At 36.3% G+C, this 18,827-nt stretch overlaps 1 protein-coding gene and 1 non-coding gene across 3 annotated transcripts; one reads left to right on the top strand and one right to left on the bottom strand.

Moving 5' to 3' along the window:
- Positions 1–8,631: 8,631 nt before the first annotated feature.
- LOC121793230 lies at positions 8,632–8,845 on the top strand. The gene has a single exon (XR_006049066.1). It is a non-coding gene; the product is annotated as a small nucleolar RNA U3 (small nucleolar RNA).
- A 4,936-nt stretch (positions 8,846–13,781) lies between these two features.
- On the bottom strand, positions 13,782–17,622 carry LOC121792536 (histone H3-like centromeric protein HTR12). 2 transcript variants are annotated; one of them, XM_042190519.1, is made up of 7 exons: positions 17,501–17,622; positions 17,360–17,388; positions 17,191–17,230; positions 16,938–17,059; positions 15,168–15,242; positions 14,358–14,433; positions 13,782–14,156 (listed from the first exon to the last, which is right to left on the bottom strand). In XM_042190519.1, exons 1-7 carry the CDS (start codon positions 17,550–17,552, stop codon positions 14,101–14,103), a joined length of 450 nt encoding a protein of 149 aa, XP_042046453.1. In that variant the 5' UTR covers positions 17,553–17,622; the 3' UTR covers positions 13,782–14,100. The 2 variants fall into 2 exon arrangements, with proteins under 2 accessions (XP_042046453.1, XP_042046454.1); XM_042190520.1 differs by having other exon boundaries at positions 17,191–17,227.
- Between the last annotated feature and the right edge of the window lie 1,205 nt (positions 17,623–18,827).

Genomic DNA, 18,827 nt, shown 5'->3' with positions numbered 1-18,827 from the left:
TTTTAAATGAAAAATCGGGACGTCCGTCGGGATGTCCGTCGTGTCACCGCAATGGCGGACGTCACGACGGACGTCCCCGGAATGCCGCGGAACTCCGGTGTCCGCAACGCACGTCAGCATCCGCCTCTCTGCTGCCTAATGGCGGACGTGACGTCCGCCTGGACGGCCGCCGTTATGGATGCTCTTAGTTTTTTTTGTTAAAGTGATCAGTTATGATACTATATCTATTTTTATAATGACTTAAACTCTCGATCTATCAGTTGGAATAGAAATATATTGCCAATTAATTTGTGAATATTTTAGTTAGGTTGGTTATAGTATGTGTCTATGATTAGCTTTTTTCAAAATATATCACTAATTCAAGTTTTCATTTTTATAACTTTAAACCTTGAGAAAAGTTCGTTTTATACTAGATTATATAATTCGGTAATGAAATTGTTAATGGTAAAAAAGTAGTACAATTGTATTATCTATTGTCATCCACTTAAAAAAGAAAAAAATATATTCTTAGTATTTCTTAAGGTGTGTGTAATGATCAAATTAACGAAAATTATATTTTGACGCCGCAGTCAATTCCTGGTAGGTTAGAGTATGATGTGAGACATTGAGTCTGGTAATAAATAAGCTAATTATATTCACCTTGACAAAGAGGGGAGTTCCTTAGGCCATCCACAGCGCTGTTCCTATACCGTTTCTATACCGTTCCTTAAACCACTATTTGAGGGCCCCACTGTACTTTTTTACTTCATTCCTTAACTAAGGAACGGAACATGCAACCCTTCGTTCCTTAACCGTTCCTTAAATTACTATTCATTCAATTTCATTTTTTTTATTTCCAACCCAATTCAATTTAAATAAACACACTTTATTAAAAAACAAACACACTTTATTAAAAAACACACAACATTAAAAAAAATTACAACTTAAACTTAAAAAAATAAAAAGCACACAATTAAAATCCTAAAAAAATAAAAGCACACAATTTTAATAATTATTGCTTCCGGGGGATTCGTCGTCGAACCAATTTCCCGCCTCGGGTCCTTCGTCTTGGACAATCATGTTGTGCAAGATTATGCACGTATACATGATGTCGACCATGTTTTCCATGAACCACGTACGAGCCGGGGCTTTGATGATGTTGAAGCGCGCTTGGAGAACCCCGAACGCCCTCTCCACATCCTTGCGAGCAGCCTCCTGCTTCTGCGCAAAAAGAGCCTGCTTTGGGTTCGCAGACCCACTGCACGTCTTCACGAAGGTAGGCCACTTCGGGTAGATGCCATCGGCGAGATAGTACCCCATTTTATAAAGCCGGTTGTTGGCGACGAAGTTGATGGCCGGCGCTTTACCATCCAAAACTTCGGTCAAGAGGTCGGACTGGTGGAGCACGTTTACGTCGTTGTTCGACCCGGGGGACCCCGAAGTACGCGTGCCAGATCCAAAGGCGGTAGTCGGCAACGGCCTCAAGTATAACGGTTGGGTGGGTGCCTTTGTGGCCGCTCGTGTAGGACCCCTTCCACGCCACCGGGCAATTCTTCCATTGCCAGTGCATGCAATCGACGCTGCCGAGCATCCCGGGGAATCCGTGCACTGTTTCGTGAAGGTCGAGCAGGAACTGACAATCGGTAGTGCTTGGCCTCCGGAGAAATTCGCCGGTGAAGGCTGCCCGGACGCCTTTGCAGAATTTGAGCAAGCACATTCGCCCAGTGCTGTCTCCGATGTGGAGGTATTCGTCGAACATGTCGGCCGTTTGTCCAGTGGCAAGCTGGCGGATTGCTGCAGTACATTTCTGCAGCGTCGTGTGGCTGGGACGGCCGACCGCGTCGTACCCTTCCTGGAAGAACTCTTCCCGGGCTGCCAAAGTATTCGCGATGTGGAGAAATAAAGGTTTCCCCATGCGGAAACGGCGACGGAAGTACGTATCTCCCCAAATCGGGTTATCGCAGAAGTAGTCGCGTACTAACCTTGCAGCGGCTTCCTCCCGGTTACGATGGATGTACGTACGGGAGCGTCGTTGGGGAGGCGCGGCTTCTTCGGCCTCCCGTCGTCGATCTTCTTCAAGTGATTGTTGCAATATTTGACGCATTTGTTCAAAAGGATCCATTAGTTTGATTAAATTTGGGAGAAGGAAACGAGAGTTGATTTGAGATGAAAATTGGGGTGGAAATAGAGAGGAATAGATGTGTGTTTGTGATTGAAATGAGTATGAAATAAGAGTATTTATAGAGTAAATAAATAAATAAAAAAATATATAAAACGGATATAAAAAAAACGGTCACATTACCGTTGCAAAAAAAAAATTTATTAAATTAGTATTTAAAAAAAATTGAATTATTGCGTCACCGGGACAAAGCCCACTCGCGGGGCAGCGAGTGGGCTTCACGCGTCGAATGGGAGGCCGCCACGTCGCCTAGGCGCGTGGCGGAACGTTTCGTTCCGCGTTCCTCCGGAACGGAACCCGGCACGGCATAGGAACGGGGGCGGCACGGAATGGCGACGGAACGTAGGCTGCAACGCGTGCCGCCGCGGAACCGTTCAGCCGGAACGGCATAGGAACCGCAACGGCACAGCGTTGCGGGTGCCCTTATAATCTTGGATTGCTTCTTCTGCCGACACTAATCCATAGCTAGCTGCAGATCTACTAGTTCTTGAACGTCTGTATGCTGATTTATGATACAAACTGGATTTGCGTGCATGTTTGTGTTTGTGTTTGGGTGTGTATATATATATTTATTGAGTAATTTATAACCACACTTGTGTTGTTATGTGATGTTTTTTTAATATTATTTCATTAGTGTATGGTAATTTATATGCTGTTACTGATAGACACTCCTCTTGCATGTTTTTTTCTTGTTTATAATTTATTTAGTTTTACATATTTTGAGCAATTGTTAGTATTTTGAGGTAGTTCTGGCCACAACAACATAGACATTAGACATGCATTCCAAATAAATTACTGAACATGAAATTTTCTCAATTATTCCATCAATATCTTTTTAATGAATTACGCGATTGATATGGTAATCGGTTTAAAATACGTTGATAAAACGGCTAGGCGGTTGTTCGATTGAAGACTTAGCTAGTTTATTTAATACACTCCTATATAAGCCAATCGAGTCATATTTATAATAATCAATTTTCATAAATATCTTGAGAGATACGGTATGATTTGACTAGTGATCTTCCCTATGACACTACAAAAAAAGGCTGTTTACCGAGCACCAAAGTGCTCGGTATAAAGGGTGAAATTGCTCGGAAAATGGGATATACCGAGCACATTCCGAGTTCTTCAGGTGGTCGGTATTTGCTTCGTCGGAATATTTCTCCGAGTAGCGAACCGGTCAACCATGCCTTAGGATGGGCGAGCACCTCCATGTCCTCGGCAATTGCGAGCACCTCTATATGCTCAGAATTTCTGAAAGATTTTAGGAAATAAGGCGAGCACCTTCCATGTCTTTGGATGTAGCAAGCACCTGCGAGCACACCCATGTGCTCGGATTTGGAGAGGTTTTAGAGGTGTTAGGATAGGTGCTCGGCAGTCAGGTTATTTTTGCAATCCTAGATTTTTTTAATATATAAATTCTATATTTTTTATTATTAAAAATAAATAAAAATAATTAAATGAATACAAAAGTAAACAAAGTTCAAATAACATTAAATAGTTAAGATTGTTTTACAAGATAGGATTGTCTTACAAAATTAAACTAAACTATACATTTTTTCATTTATTCGAGTTTTTCATTAAAAAGACGCATCATTCGCTCTTCCATTTTTTGGCGATCATACATTGAATAATTATACAAGTCTTTTATTGACATACATTGAATAATTATACAATCCTATTATTGGCGAGCACATTTGTAGTGGTAGGGATTTTCCGAGCACGTTATAAGTGCTCTCTATGTTTGAAAAATATTTATCCGCACTTCGCATGTCATACATTAAATAGTCTATTTATCCGTACTTCGCATCTGTCGCCGGTACAATGAAAACCAGCCGTTTGGAACAATCGAGCGCAACGAGAGTATGGTGCGCAACGCCATATACAGAGTCAACGAAGAAATCAAAAAGTTCTAGGGGTATTACCTCCAGGAAGAGCGGTCGGCGGGGAGCATCCGGAGCGAGGTCGACATCATCAGTTCCGCCTTGTCGACCTACCAATCCATGAACTACAAGCCGTTCAAGTACCTCAACATTTGGCAGGAGACGCGGTCGCATCCGAAGTATAGGGGAGGCGTAACATCCTCCTCTAGCGGCTCCTCCAAACGGTCAAGGTCGGTATCCCTATCCAACGCCGACTCTGAAGACGTGGCTAGCCAACTTGCCGGAGCTAACTTGGGTAGCCCCGACGCCGGCCCGAGCGGTTCCCAACGTCGACCGCAAGGAAGGAAGAAGACGGCGGCCAACCGCCGTCGCGCCGCGACTCCATTCACCCCCCGATCCCGAACCCGCTCCCTATGTGCCACCTCAACTCCCCACCAACTCGTTGTGGGGGGTTTTGGCCCAACTCAATTTGGCCGATAGGTCAAATATGACCCCCGAGCAACTTCGATTGCATGTAGCGATGATACGGGGTCTCCAAAGAACGTTGGGGGTATTGCCGGATGATGATTAGTCTTCACCGGGGGCATTTTTACGCTTAAATTGTGCAATTTTTATTTTTTAGTAGTTTAATTATGTAATTTTCATTTTTTAGGATTTTAATTATGTAATTTTTATTTTTTAGGAATTTAATTATGTAATTTTTAATTTTATTGTAATTTGTAATATTATTTCGGGTATTTTTAATGAATTTTAATTTTGTGAAAATGTTTTTATTTAAATTGAATAATAGAATGGTGGGACCCTTGTGCTCGTCCTTGCGGAAGAGCACGGATGTGGGTGTTGTGCTCTTGCCTAAGAGCAGACAGAAAAAAGTGGAGTCAGATCCACATCCGTGCTCGCTGGCAAGAGCACGGATGTGAATGCTCTTAAACTGGATAAGTTTTTTTGTAGCTCTGAACAAGTTTTTGTGGCTTGGATTTGAGCATGAGCTAACAGACACTTTAAAGAGGTGAGGATTGTCTAGTAAGGCGAGAAAAGGAGTTGAGAATAAACTGACAATAATACATCAATCTATATATTTATTATTTTGAATGCTATGATTATTATATTCTTTCATACATACTGTATAGTGATAGTGTGACACACGAAGATTCGGACATAATAATATTTATAATAATTAAGTGAAGAGGATATGATAAATACTAAGAAAAAATCAGGTGGGAAGAGCCAAATATGGGCTCTCTCTAGCTTCAGTTTGAAAGGTGGATGGCTATTTATCCAACCCAATTTTATTGCTTATATAATAGTATATGGTAGTTATGTTTTTATTATGTGAGTTACGTATCATTTCAGCCTACTTACGAAAGATACCTTAAATTAGTGAATTTTTCAAGTAGTGGTTGTGGGTCGAGTATATTAGTACTCATGTTATCGAGAGCTAGTTTCTTGGACTAAAAAAATTAATATCTAATCAGATTTTGGCAACACTATTGCAATTTGACTTTCTAGCCGCTTTCCTTTTTTATTATCAATATTTACTTAATCCAATGGTTTTTTAATCTATAATTATAGTTCATTGATCACAATCAAAAATTGAATTATGACGTCTGTGTACTGTGTTAGTGGTGGCACCTTAACTATTTGATGATTATCAATTGACTAAGTATTAATTAAAATATAATTAATATATGGATTATTGAATTATAATTAAAAATCATAACGGGGTACGTACCCCAAATTATAATTAAAAATCCAAATTTGAATATATTAAAAAAAATCCTTCAAATTAAACTCATATGGTAATAACTTTATGCTATTATTTAAATATTAAAATAACTCTAGGTTATTATTATAATAAAACATTTGTAAAAGAATATTAGCCGTTTGGCTATAAAAATTTATTTTAAATTAATTTTTAAAAGTAAATTTCAAGTTTATTGCGATTTCGGACGACCAAGGCATTTCGAATATTCCCCTTGGCATTGGACGAGATGTGTGACTCACGATCTAAGAACCACATCCACGAAACCACGACTCAAGTCGGCGGCACATAATACATTATAAATAGGACAAACCAAATTTTTTTGACACATTCTTGATGGAACATAAGAAGTACGGTATAATTGCATATAAAAAATGTAAAACGTGGGGATATTTTTGTTTATTTTTATTTGATAATTTATTAAATGCTTGATTGCTTGTAAAGTTACAAAGTTTACACTAAATTTCGTTTTTAACAAAAACTATTTTTATAAAAAAATTACATACATTTTAATAGTTTTGGGGAATTTATTCCTAAATTAAGTTTATTCCTCAAATAATCTTATACTGTCACTAAAAAGTAACGGCATGTCGTTTCGTACGTGGGTTAACAATCTATGTACAAAATGGGCTAAAACCCAAAGTCAATAGACTTTTGAGATTGAATTTTGATTCTTTCAAATTCTTTTCGTCCACGTTATAAAACTTTGTTCTTACCGAAATTTAATTTAAGGCCATATTCCCAAAAAATGGAATTTTTTGTGTAGTAATCTTGTTAAAAAGTAATAGTGGTTTGAAAATCAAAATTGGTGTAAACTTTCTTACAATCAAATATCCTACAACGATTTCGAACGCTCACATGCATTCGAATTTATGATGATATAAATACGAAAAGACTTGAAAATCACAAGCTAACCGAGGCAATTAATCCATCGCGTTTCACCTAAATGAATAGACTCTTAATCATGAACCACATGTATGATGGTGTGGTAGAAGTTGTTCCATAATTTCCATTCATAAAAGATTTGAATTAATACTTAATTATCATAAACCACACATGTCTATATTTTTTACTAGGTAGCGACACAAAACCTAGTAGACACGTGATATCATGTTTTGGGGTAATAAGAAATAGTGTGCATGAAAACGATAATTTGATCACTCAATAGTTTCAGAGATTCCGATTTAGACAAATACCAGTAAATGTTTGATTTCCTTGATGTTGAGGTTGTTGGCATAGTGTTTGTGCACTTGCTTTTCATCTATTTTTTGTCCTTTATATATTACCCTTTTCGTCCCACAAAAGTATCCACTCTTTCCTTTTAGACCATGTTTATTGGTGGTATGTGGTCGAACGCCACATCAAGGGCAATTAAAAAAAGAAAATTATTTCAATTGGTCTCTATCTTACCTTGAACGCGGCAGCATTTCATGCGACCACAAACCGCTGGAACCTGGTTGCCCTCTTTATCAGCCAATGACATTGCCAAATGACACAATTTCATTAGTTGATATTATTTTTCAAAAAAATTATATATCATTAATATATTATATTAAAAAATTATAAAAATTATACCAAAATTCATAATTTTTCTTCCTCTATAAATAGAGACCACATTTGCTATAGTTTTGCATGTAAAAAAATATAATATTTTCTCCTGCTATAATCCTTCTTGTTTGATAGAATTTCATATTTTTTAGTTTCCTTTGTTGCTAACTATGGAGGATGATGAGAATAACATATTCTCCGATTCCCCAAATTTCTATAATTCCCAAAACTTCAACCCTTCCCAAAATTTTAATCCTTCTCAAGATTATTTCCCTGACTTTGATGATTTTCTGAATTCTGATCAATTATGGGAAAAATTCAGCAATCGCAACTGAATGTCTAGTTTTCATCTTATGTTTTAAGCATTAACTATGTATTTTCAATTTCGTATTTAATTATTGTAGGTTATGTTTTTATTTGTTTATTTTTATATTTTTAGTTTGTCATTTATTGTGTTTTTTTATAAATTTTACTGCGCAATAATAAATATTTTATGTAATAATATTATTATTATTATTAAAAAATAATATAAAATAAATATATAATGGAGTGGTTGGGTGGTCATTGATACACCATCAAAAATGTTGTGGTTGGGTTGGATGAATATTGATGATGTGCAAGATGATGTGGAGGAGATGGAAATTAATTAGATATTGAAAAAGTGGATGGTTGAATTGGGTTGGGTGGTTGCTAATAAACATGGTCTTATTTCATCAAGAGTATGCACTTTCTAATTTTAGAAACTATTATCTCTCTATTGAGATGAAGCTCATTCTTCACTAACAATACTTTAATTAATTTTTATATTTCGTCTCTCTCTTACTTTACCAATAGTACATTAAAACTCGTGTCCAACCAAAAGTGTGTATTCTTGTGGGACGGAGAGAGTATGAATTTATGCTCGCCAATTTACTTGGCGTTGGACTTTTTTTATACTCCCTCTGTCCCTCAATGTTTGTCCCATTTTTCCATTTCTATCCATCTCACAAAATTTGTCCCATTTCATTTTTTTATCATTTTTGGTAGTGGACTCCATATTCCACTTATTCATTCCTACTCACATTTTATTATAAAACTTATATATAAAAATAGGACTCACATTCCACTAACTTTTTTAACTCACTTTTCATTACATTTCTTAAAATCTGTGCCGGATTAAAATGGGACAATATTTGGGGGACAGACGGAGTAGTATAAAAAGAAGATACTTTTTTGAAGACATTTTTATATCGATGTGGAACATCATACAATGTATACACTGTAATATCCAAATAATATATACGACCTTACTAGAACATGATTTTTTTATAGGCTCGTACCTTTGTATGATCTTTAAGGAGACAGAAAACCATGTTTGGTGGATGAACCATGGTTGCCTAACTAGAGTGTGATTAACAGCGCTTCGGGTCGACCTTTTGGCTCATGGTGCAGTAGATGATCGTTCTTGGCTCGACTCTGTCCAATCAAGATGGCCACGCAACTGTCTGTTAGATTAAACTTCAATGTACGTTTTTCTTTCCTAAGAAATATCGATAAAGAAATAAATAAATTCTACTAATATATAACTAGGCACCAAATTTCAACCGTAAACTCAAAAATGGAAGGATGAGATTAAAAACACGGTGATCATTGTTAGATGGAGTACTAGTACCAATTAGTTCATTTTAAGATCGGTTTAGTTCGTACAAGGTGTATGAACTTGTATGAACTAACGATCTAAAAATGACATTACATGTTATGAACTAAATCAATCTAAAAATGACCTATGTGTTTGGTTATATGGTTATGCATTAAGATTTGATTTTTTAACACTATTTATAAAGACATTATTTATATTTAGAGTAAACTACAAAAATGGTCTTTGGACTATAGGTTTATCTCGTCCATAGCCCCTGAACTTTAAAAATACCGTGAGACATCTCTGGACTAAGGGTTTATTTCAAAAATAGTCCTTTAGGCTATGTTTTATTCGAAAAAGCCCTTTTGGACTGCTGGACAATTTTGTCTTTTTACCTTTTTAACTTTATCAATCTGATATTATTTCAAAATTATCTTCTTCTTTCCTTTTTTCATCCTTCACTTTATTTCTTTATTTCAATATTAGATTTAATTTTATAAAATTAAATTTAAACTTTAGATTTTGAAATAATAAATTATTTTTAATAAAATTATTAATTTATGTATTCCTTTGTAAACGAGTTTTGGAGGGTTGGAATTGTGGAGCATCACATGGAGTATATTTTACCTATCTCATGATTTCATAGTGTTATTTTTTAGAATTTTTTATTATCCTTTGTAATGGATTTTATTTTTAATTTTAGCTCTTCAAATTATATTCTTGCGTCTAGCAATGCTCGAGTGGATATAATATTAAATTAAACTTTGCTCCACAATTCCACACATACACAAAACTCTTTTATAATAGAATACATAAATTAATAATTTTAATTAAAAATAACTTATTGGTATTCAAAAAATCAAAGTAAAGAAAGAAAAAATGGAAGAAGAGAATAATTTTGAAATAATATCAGATTTAGAACATCATTGAAATAATATCATATTGAAAAAATTTAAAAATGTGAAAAGACAAAATTGCCCAGTAGCTCAAAATGACAATTTTTTAAAATAAACTCTTTGTCCAGGGATGTCTGACGATATTTTTAAAGTTCATGGACTATGGACGAGATAAACCTATAATCCATGAACCATTTTTGTAGTTCACTTATTTATGTATATCATCACACACAAGTTAATAATTTCCTAGAAAATATAACTTAGATAATTTGGTAAATATGAATGGGTTGTTGTTTACTTAATTCATATAGAAATAAGCATCTCCAGTAGATTCACTAAGGGCATCTCCAGTGGCTTTCACCCAGCAACAGCATAGCCACAAACTCCTCCTACCACATCATCAACACTAAAAATTCTCCTGCCACATTATCAGGACAAGCAAATAGCCCAGCAATAGCCTAGCCATATCACCCCTAATTATATAAAACAAATAATTGACAATCACACAAAATACAGAATTAAATTTACGACACAGATACGGGAAAATCCAATTATTTTATTTAAATTTTAAAAAAAAGTACATTTAAAAAAATTACATAATTAAAAAAACTAACGCCGTGCAATCTTCCGCGCCCACAACTCTTCAATTAAATCCTTTTGGAGTCGAATATGAGCATCCGTTTGGCGCATGTCGGCATGTGCTTGGAGGAGGCCGGCTTCATCGTGCGGGACTCCATTTCGTACGTTGGGGGCGGCTATGCCGTGGCTTGGACCGGCTTCATTATCGTCGTTGGCCCAACTAGTCAGTTGTACACCTTCATCTTCGACAATCATGTTGTGCATGATAATACAGGCGTACATTATATCAACAATGCAGTCGATATGCCACAAACGCGTTGGACCCCTAATTGCCGCCCATCGAGACTGGAGCACACCAAATGGCGCTCCACGTCCTTGCGCGCCGACTCATGGCGTTCCGCAAATTAGGCCTTCCTCTCATCCGATGCGCATCTGATCGCCTTCACAAAGACGGGCCACCTAGGTTATATCCCATCCTCCAAGTAGTAGCCCATATCATGCTAGGTCCCATTGGCGACAAAACTGATGGCCGGACCGATGCCCTGGAACTGCTCGTTGAAAAGGGGCGACGAGTTGAGGAACTTGAGGTCGTTGTTCGACCCGGTTATCCCAAAATATGCATGCCAAATCCATAGCCGGTAGTCAGCAACGGCCTCCAGGATCATCGTGGGATTCTTTCCCTTGTAGCCGGTCATGTAGAACCCCTTCCAGGCAGCGGGACAGTTCTTCCACTCCCAATGCATACAATCTGTGCTGCCTAACATACCCGGGAACCCATGCTTCTCCCCGTGCATCTGCATCAGATGCTGACAGTCTTCGCGAGTAGGGCTTCGAAGGTACTGATCACGAAAAATTTCAATCACGCCCTGACAGAAATACTTCATACATTCAAGGGCAGTCGACTCACCGATGTGGAGGTACTCGTCCCACATGTCTCCCGGGCCTCCTTAGGCCAACTACCTGATTGTCGCAGTGCACTTTTGAATAGGTGTGTGGCCGGGTATGCCAGCTGCATCGTGCCTGAAGCGGAAATACAGATATCGCTACTCCAAGGCGTTAACAATACGCATAAACAGGGCTCTGCTCATCCTAAAACAGCGCCTGAAATGGTTGTCGTTGAACCGCGGCTCCTGTGCGAAGTAGTCTGCGTATAGGCGCTGATGTGCAGCTACGTGATCACGTTCAATCACTGTTCGGCGGTGGACAACTGGTCGTGGTCGAGGTCGAGGTACCGCCGGCTGCAAGGCCCTCTGCAGCAGCCGATCAATCTCACGGTTCGTATAGGCCTCTAACGCTTCGTTCATTCGACGATCGTACTCCTCATCATCCCCACCACTACCACCACTAGTACCACCAACATTGCTCATTTCCCGTTGTTGATCTTGTACAGAAATTAAGATAGAGAGAGTATTAGTTAAAACAAGTGGTGTGAATGAAAATGAACGTGCAAATCGCGTATATATAGTGTTTCAAAAAATTTAAAAAAAAATTTAAATTCGCTCTGCGAACGCTCGCTGGTCCTGAGCCTGCAATGGCGGCGAGCACATCGGCGAGCCCTCGCGAATCGGCCAGCGCTAGCCGATTTTTTCGCTGAAATGGCGCTCGCCGGTTCCAATGATTCGGCGAGCGGACCGGCGAGCGCCCTAAATCGGCTAGCCGGCCCGCTCGCCGCCATTGGAGATGCTCTAAAATGGCTTAAACTCTTGAATGCAGTAGGGAACGACTAGGCGGCTAGGGCCTAGGGTTTGGAGGATTAGGGCTTTTGGATGGAATGGAAGAAAAACGACTTAAATTAGTACGAACCATTTTATGCGATTAAGGAAAGAATTAAATCAAAAAACTTGAAAATGTTCTTATACTTGCGTTGAACTTTTAATATTGAGTACTAATTATCACGTGATTTCATCCAAGATTGAATTGTGAGATTCAATCTCATGAACCAAACACACTACATATTTAATCTGATATAATCTTGCAAACCGAAATGTAAACTAAAGATGTCGAAGCGGCACCACATGTGGACGGGGGTGGCTCTATGGTGGTGGCCTGGTGGGGATGCGAGCGTGGTCAAGTTGGTTGGGTCCGCATCATTTTGCATTTAAAGCGAAAAATAAAGTGTGGTCTTGTTCACGTCGGCAGCCGGGTGCTATTCTAATTATTTTCAATGTATAATGTTAGTTTTGATATACTGGATTTGATTAAATATTTTATGACATGCACTAAAATAGATATATTCAATACCGATACATTACTTAGAAAATAGAAGTATCTTGACTAGAAATCATCAATAAATAGGATTTCCATTAAATTCCACAACTACTAAGTAAAGAATATTAGGAATCCAAGATTCAAATCAATCACGTTTGTATTGAGCAATTAAAAGGTGGAAATGGGCCATATGTAGTTAATTTTGAACTAAGTACAACAGGTGTTGTCTGTGGGCTTAGCCCGATTCCGTGTTTCATTAAATTCTCCATTATTACTACTCCTCCGTCCCAACGCAATGGAGTCATTTCTTTTTTTTTAATTAAAACTTTATTCCATCTCTTAATTTACTTTTTCTTAAATCACGTGCCAAAGGAAATACCCCAACTACCTTAGGACGGATGGAGTATTAAATATTAATCATGATATTTTAATACTCCTTCGTTTCAATTAAGTTCGATTCATATTCATTTTGGTATATCTCAACTAAGTTTAATTATTTTTTTGACGAAAAATAAAACATCTAATCATCTAATCAATTTAAAACTTTCTTCATCCCAGCCTAATTGAGACATTTTTATTTTGGCACATAAATTTAGAAGTATTGTTTAGTTACCTTATTATTAATAGTGAAGTAAGAGAGGAAAAAGTATGAAAAAAGAGAGAATACAATCAGAGTGATGATAAAAGTAAGAAAGGGAAATAAAGAATAAAGTAGGAGAAAGAATAGGTAAGTGAGATAAGAGAATAAAGTAGGAGAGATAAGTAAGATAAGAAAATAAAGTAAAAGAAGTGAATGAGTTAATTATTGCCAAAAGAGGAAACGCCGCACTTAGGTTGGAACATATCAAAAACGAAAACATCTCGCTTAGACTGGGACGGAGGGGGTACAATTTATTAATCTTCATACTCAAAAGAAATATCTCAATTGGAACAAAAGATTACATAAATTTAAAATGTTATAGCTGACTAATAGAGTAATTTTATTAAAATTAATAATGTCTCTATGAGTTTAATGCAAATGTTATTCATGTATAAAGTTTGTCAAATCAAATACTCAAATGATGCTTGTAAGAAAATATAGCAAAGATTTTGCTAAAATAAGGAAAGCATTTGGATAACAAACCAAAAATTTCTGATAATTCAGGTAACCTCCTCAAGCAATTATAGCCATTTTCAAAACAACAATGATTTTATACAGGAGTCATACAGATTAGGGTAGTTGAGAGTTAAAATGATAAATGCGATCTACCAAAATAAAAATAAATGAGTTCGCAACATCTCTTGCCTAAATCTTGCCGCAACTACTCTTTAACATAAAAAAGCTAACTCCTAACTATTAGGGAAATTTAATGACGATGATAAGCACTTGCACATTGAATTGATGCCTACTATTTACCAATGTGTGATTTAGCCAAATAGGCTGCAACAATCATCTTGCATAGTTGATATCACCAAGGCCTCCCTATACCTCCAATTCGCCGAGCCAGCTCGAAATCCTTTTTCACTGACAAGGATACAAAATAACTTTCAAAAACCAGGAACACATGTTGATCATTTACACATATGTGTGCGCGTGTGCACGCAGGACCCTCGTGATAAACACTAACAAATAAAATGCTCTTCAAGACTGACAAGTTGTAGTCATAAATTCAAGACATAATGTAGGTATAAGGAACCTAATATAGATGGAAGGAGTAGAACTTACTTAGAGTTACACGCTTTGCATGAATTGCGCATAGCATTGCCTCTTCAAACAACCTAACTATGCAATCCTCAGCAGCCTACAACAGCAAAGATAAAGACAGAATGTACGGTGAGTATCAAAAACATCAACTACCTAAACCTAGTAGTTATTGCACTTAGATATAATTTCATGTATAGAACCTTTCTAATCTGGCAAACAATACTAATGAATAGATATATTATAAGAATAGATTGATGGCGTAACTAATAACAAAGCTGATCTAAGAGTATATTTATGATGGGAAAATGGCAACAAACAGACATTCATCAGGACGATATGAAGGGATACTTGAAGAGGAACCAAGTCTAATTAATACTCCATCAGATACTTACAAATACACTGATCCAAAGTTATTACGGGACTTAAAACAGTGGTCATGTAAAAATCAAAAGAGGAAATCAACCAAGTAGCAAAGATAATCCACACTGAAATTGTTTGAGCTTATTGAATTGTAAACCATAAAAACAAAAGGATATTCAGAAAGATGCTAATACCTCACCTATTTCAATTATTTCTATCGTTGGGATTTACAGTTAGAAATCATTTTGTCAGTTTACTCACTGACAGAATCCCTTTAAGGGTGTTTTAGCCCTGCCTCCAATAATCAGACTAATTGACCTTTTAGTGGAAGTGCTATGTTGGAAGAAACCATCAAAAGAGATCTCATTCAGATTTAAATGTATAACAACTTGCATCAAGGTGCAGAATTGGAGCTTATGCCTCACAATTTATTTTTATTTTTCAAAAAGCAGAATTATAAGAATTTACTACCTCCTGCAGAGCTACCAAGGCTTCTGCTTGCCAACGTCCTATGCTTGGAGCAAACTTGAAGCTGATCTCTTTTACCTGTTACATTAGAGAACATGTGGTTCAATTAACAAAAAGAAAATAATCAACACCATGTAGTGGAAGCTTCTGAAACCATACAACTGCTGCAAAAATTATACATGTGATTTAATTTAACCAACTATAGAAACTGCATATGAGAAGCACCAAACATGTGTCCTGTTGTCTGTATAACATTTTACTTTGCACTTGGTTCTCAGCAGAACTAGTTTGAACAGAACCAAAAAAATATTATTAAGCTTAATTGTTAAATGTGTTCAAAGTTATCCAACAATGCACTTTGAATGATGTATAACTGTTAATGTTTAATATATTTTCACTATGAACGGCGTATAACTGTTAATGTTGAATATACTTTGATCATGTGAAAGTGTTTATAACTAGATATTGAGATCCCAACTTTATAATATTGATAGGTTTTACGAACAGCTCACGCCGAGACACTCTGCCAAACATGCTCAAAATTTCTAATCATCATACTGAGCAAAGTTTTGATCGAGTGCTTCAGTAAAACTCACAAGCATGTGCCTCAGAGCACACACTTCCATATCACAATCCCAATAGCCAATACTCTGTCAACATTCAACAACCAAGGTAGAACTGTTGATCTAATCAATTGTAGTCCTGAATGAGAATTACTAAGCAGATAAATCTGGATGTCTGCGGAGAGGCGGCTGTTCATCCCCTCTATATTTCACACAGACGACTAAGACCAGACCAAGAACAACAAGAACCAGCAGAAGGAAAACAAGAGGATATTGTTGGTGTCTTGAGATTTCAATTGAGTTGTTCGGAAATAATTAAAGGAGAGGGAGAGATGATTCATCTTGCTCTATGTTTTATAAATGTAGAAATAATGTAACATTGAAAAACACAGCTAGAGTGGCCTAAGGGGCACAGAGTGACATGTTCTAAGCTGGTGAACTATAATTCACTGGGATGGTATCATCACGATTCACTAGCAATATGATTCATATGTGCAGGCAACCAACACAATTGACCCATTAGACATGGAATTGGTGTGGGTCAAAATGAAGTATCTCGTAGAAAGGGGAAAAAGGGACAAATCTAGGACATAATTCAAGCAATAACTTTATTTCCACATGCAGAAAAATGACTGTTCAACAAAAAACAAATTACAACTAACGCGTCAAACTATCTCAGCAGAAAAGGTAGTTGAACCTAAGATATGCAAATGCATTCTTCAAAGATAAGTGACTATTTATTATCTAAAACACACAGAAAATTGATTCCTTGAGAGCGTCAATGCCTCTTATGTAAGTCATTCAATGCATTTGCGTAATGTAAACTTGATGATCTTCCAGTTCTATTTACCCCAAGATGCGATACTGTAACCAGAGAAACATGGGCATAAAACAAGAATGGGGAGTGTTACTTAATATAGTTCATCCACATTTTTCCAACTCCCAAGTAATCACTTAGTCTAATTTGGGATAACACAGCATCCAACAGACTAAAAAACAACTTTCGCTTGCCAAAGATAGAATAGTTAGGAAAATATGCCAAGTTCACACCCAAATGACAAGTAAATTCAGCAAAATATTTTCCATTTCCAAACCCAATAATCATCGAATCAAAATGCACCATATATTTGATAATATTGTAATATCCTAAACGCCATGGAATCATTAAAGTCTACTAAAGAGTACTGTATGTACAAGTGTGTGACATTACAGTTCGAATGAATGGAGCAGCGGGGATCAAAAGTTTGTAAGACTTTTGATATTTACGAATCTCACGTAACGCCACCGTCCCTGGCCGGTTCCGGCGCTTTTTCTTTGCTCCACCAGTTCTGGCTGAGACAAGCAATTTATCACACAGAATTCCATGTTAATTGCACCTCATTTAAGTATGCTATATGTCACAACAGCCATTCAAGAGCCACAAACTAGAAGAACTGAAAAAAATCGGTGAAGAAAAAACGCACATGGTGTTGCACTCCGAGGGCTTCTTCTCCCAGGAGACTGCTATAAAAATTCATAAGCCAAACATTACAATAAAATTTTGGAAACTCAACAGCGCAACAAAATGCTGCCTGAATAAAAAATTAACTAGGAGAAACATAAAACAATTACATTAAACAGATTAGGCCGTACCTGTGGAGTTGAAGTTGACGGAGTTGCTTCTGCAGCTCGGATTGAACAAATTGTGAACACAGATTCAAAAGTTAGGGTTTCAAAAAGGAAAGATGCGACATAAATTTACAGGAAAATGCATGCAGTAAAAACTGTGCTCACGGGAGGGTTTCCGGCCGGATGATTTCTTGGCGCTCTGTTTGATTCTCGCCATTGATGATTTTCATCAACAGTTTGTCACTGATAGCTTTTTTTTCTTTATAAATCGTTTTCCCGCTTCGCCTAATATTAGTATTCACTTGAAATTATGATATTTATGTAGTCAACGCGCCTACAACAAATAAAAAAAAATACTCTTATAAAAGTAAAATTATTAGCTACGGTTAGCTTAAAATAACTATTTATTCAGTTCATAAGAGTTTCCAAAGTAAAATTCATATGTGAATTTAAAAAATAAAGAAAAATATTTTAAAATGCTTATGTGAATTTAAAAAATAAAGAAAAATATTTTACCGTTAATCGGCAGATAATTTGTTACTATTATTCATTTGAACTAGTATTACCATTATTGATTATCCGAAAATGGACCGGGGACGTTTGTTTTTCAAATTAAAGTTGAATCTATCATATGGATAGGAATAACATTAAATATTTTTTTGATTTTATAAATAGGACATGCTGCCTCAACGGCATATTTCACATCCAATATAGCACACGTTCTCTTCCAGTATGAGTTAGTTTCAAAATATTTAAGACCAATTTTGTTTTTGTTACGTGAACATTTTCATTCACGATTTAAAAAATTAAAGAATAGTTGTATAATAAAATTATAACTAAATACATATAACTATGAATATTGAAAGTTATAATCAAAACATTCTAACTTAGTACTTTATGTCCCAAAAAAATAGACTAATTTTATCATTTTGGATCGTCCCCCAAAATTAGACTAAATTTAAATATAAAAAGTTTTCAATACATACACATCATTTATATATGGACTAACAATCCACTAACACTCTCCTTTCACTGCCTTTTCTCCTTGCTCTCTTAATTTTTTCTATCTCTTTTTTATTTTATTTACAAGTTTGTCTATTTTTTTAAGGACGAAAGGAGTATAATTTTTGGTATAGAGAGCGAGAAATCTAAAGAAAAACTAAGGTTTATAATTGTCTAGTGTTTTAGCCAATTTTCACTCTTTTTTAATTTAGTGGATGGTCAAATGGTGTTAATTTTTTCTTTTTGGTAACATAAGCGGATTATGTAGTTATGTCCGAGGAAGAAAGTAAACTAATGAGAGTAAGAAACACTTATTATAGCATGAAATAGCCAAGTATAACAGGCTGACATACACAAGTAGTACTACAATTTTAGATGTGTACTTGTTAAATAAGAGTAATTATTGAATTTTCAAAAGATATTCTAATTTGGTACTGTGTGTGTACTTGTTGAAAAAGGTCACTCTGCCGAATCTTAGGATTTAGAATTC

Source organism: Salvia splendens, chromosome 2 (assembly GCF_004379255.2).
Source record: "Salvia splendens isolate huo1 chromosome 2, SspV2, whole genome shotgun sequence".
NCBI lineage: Eukaryota > Viridiplantae > Streptophyta > Magnoliopsida > Lamiales > Lamiaceae > Salvia > Salvia splendens.
The sequence above is the reverse complement of the archived record's forward strand: the minus strand, read 5'-3'. Positions and strand labels throughout refer to the sequence as shown.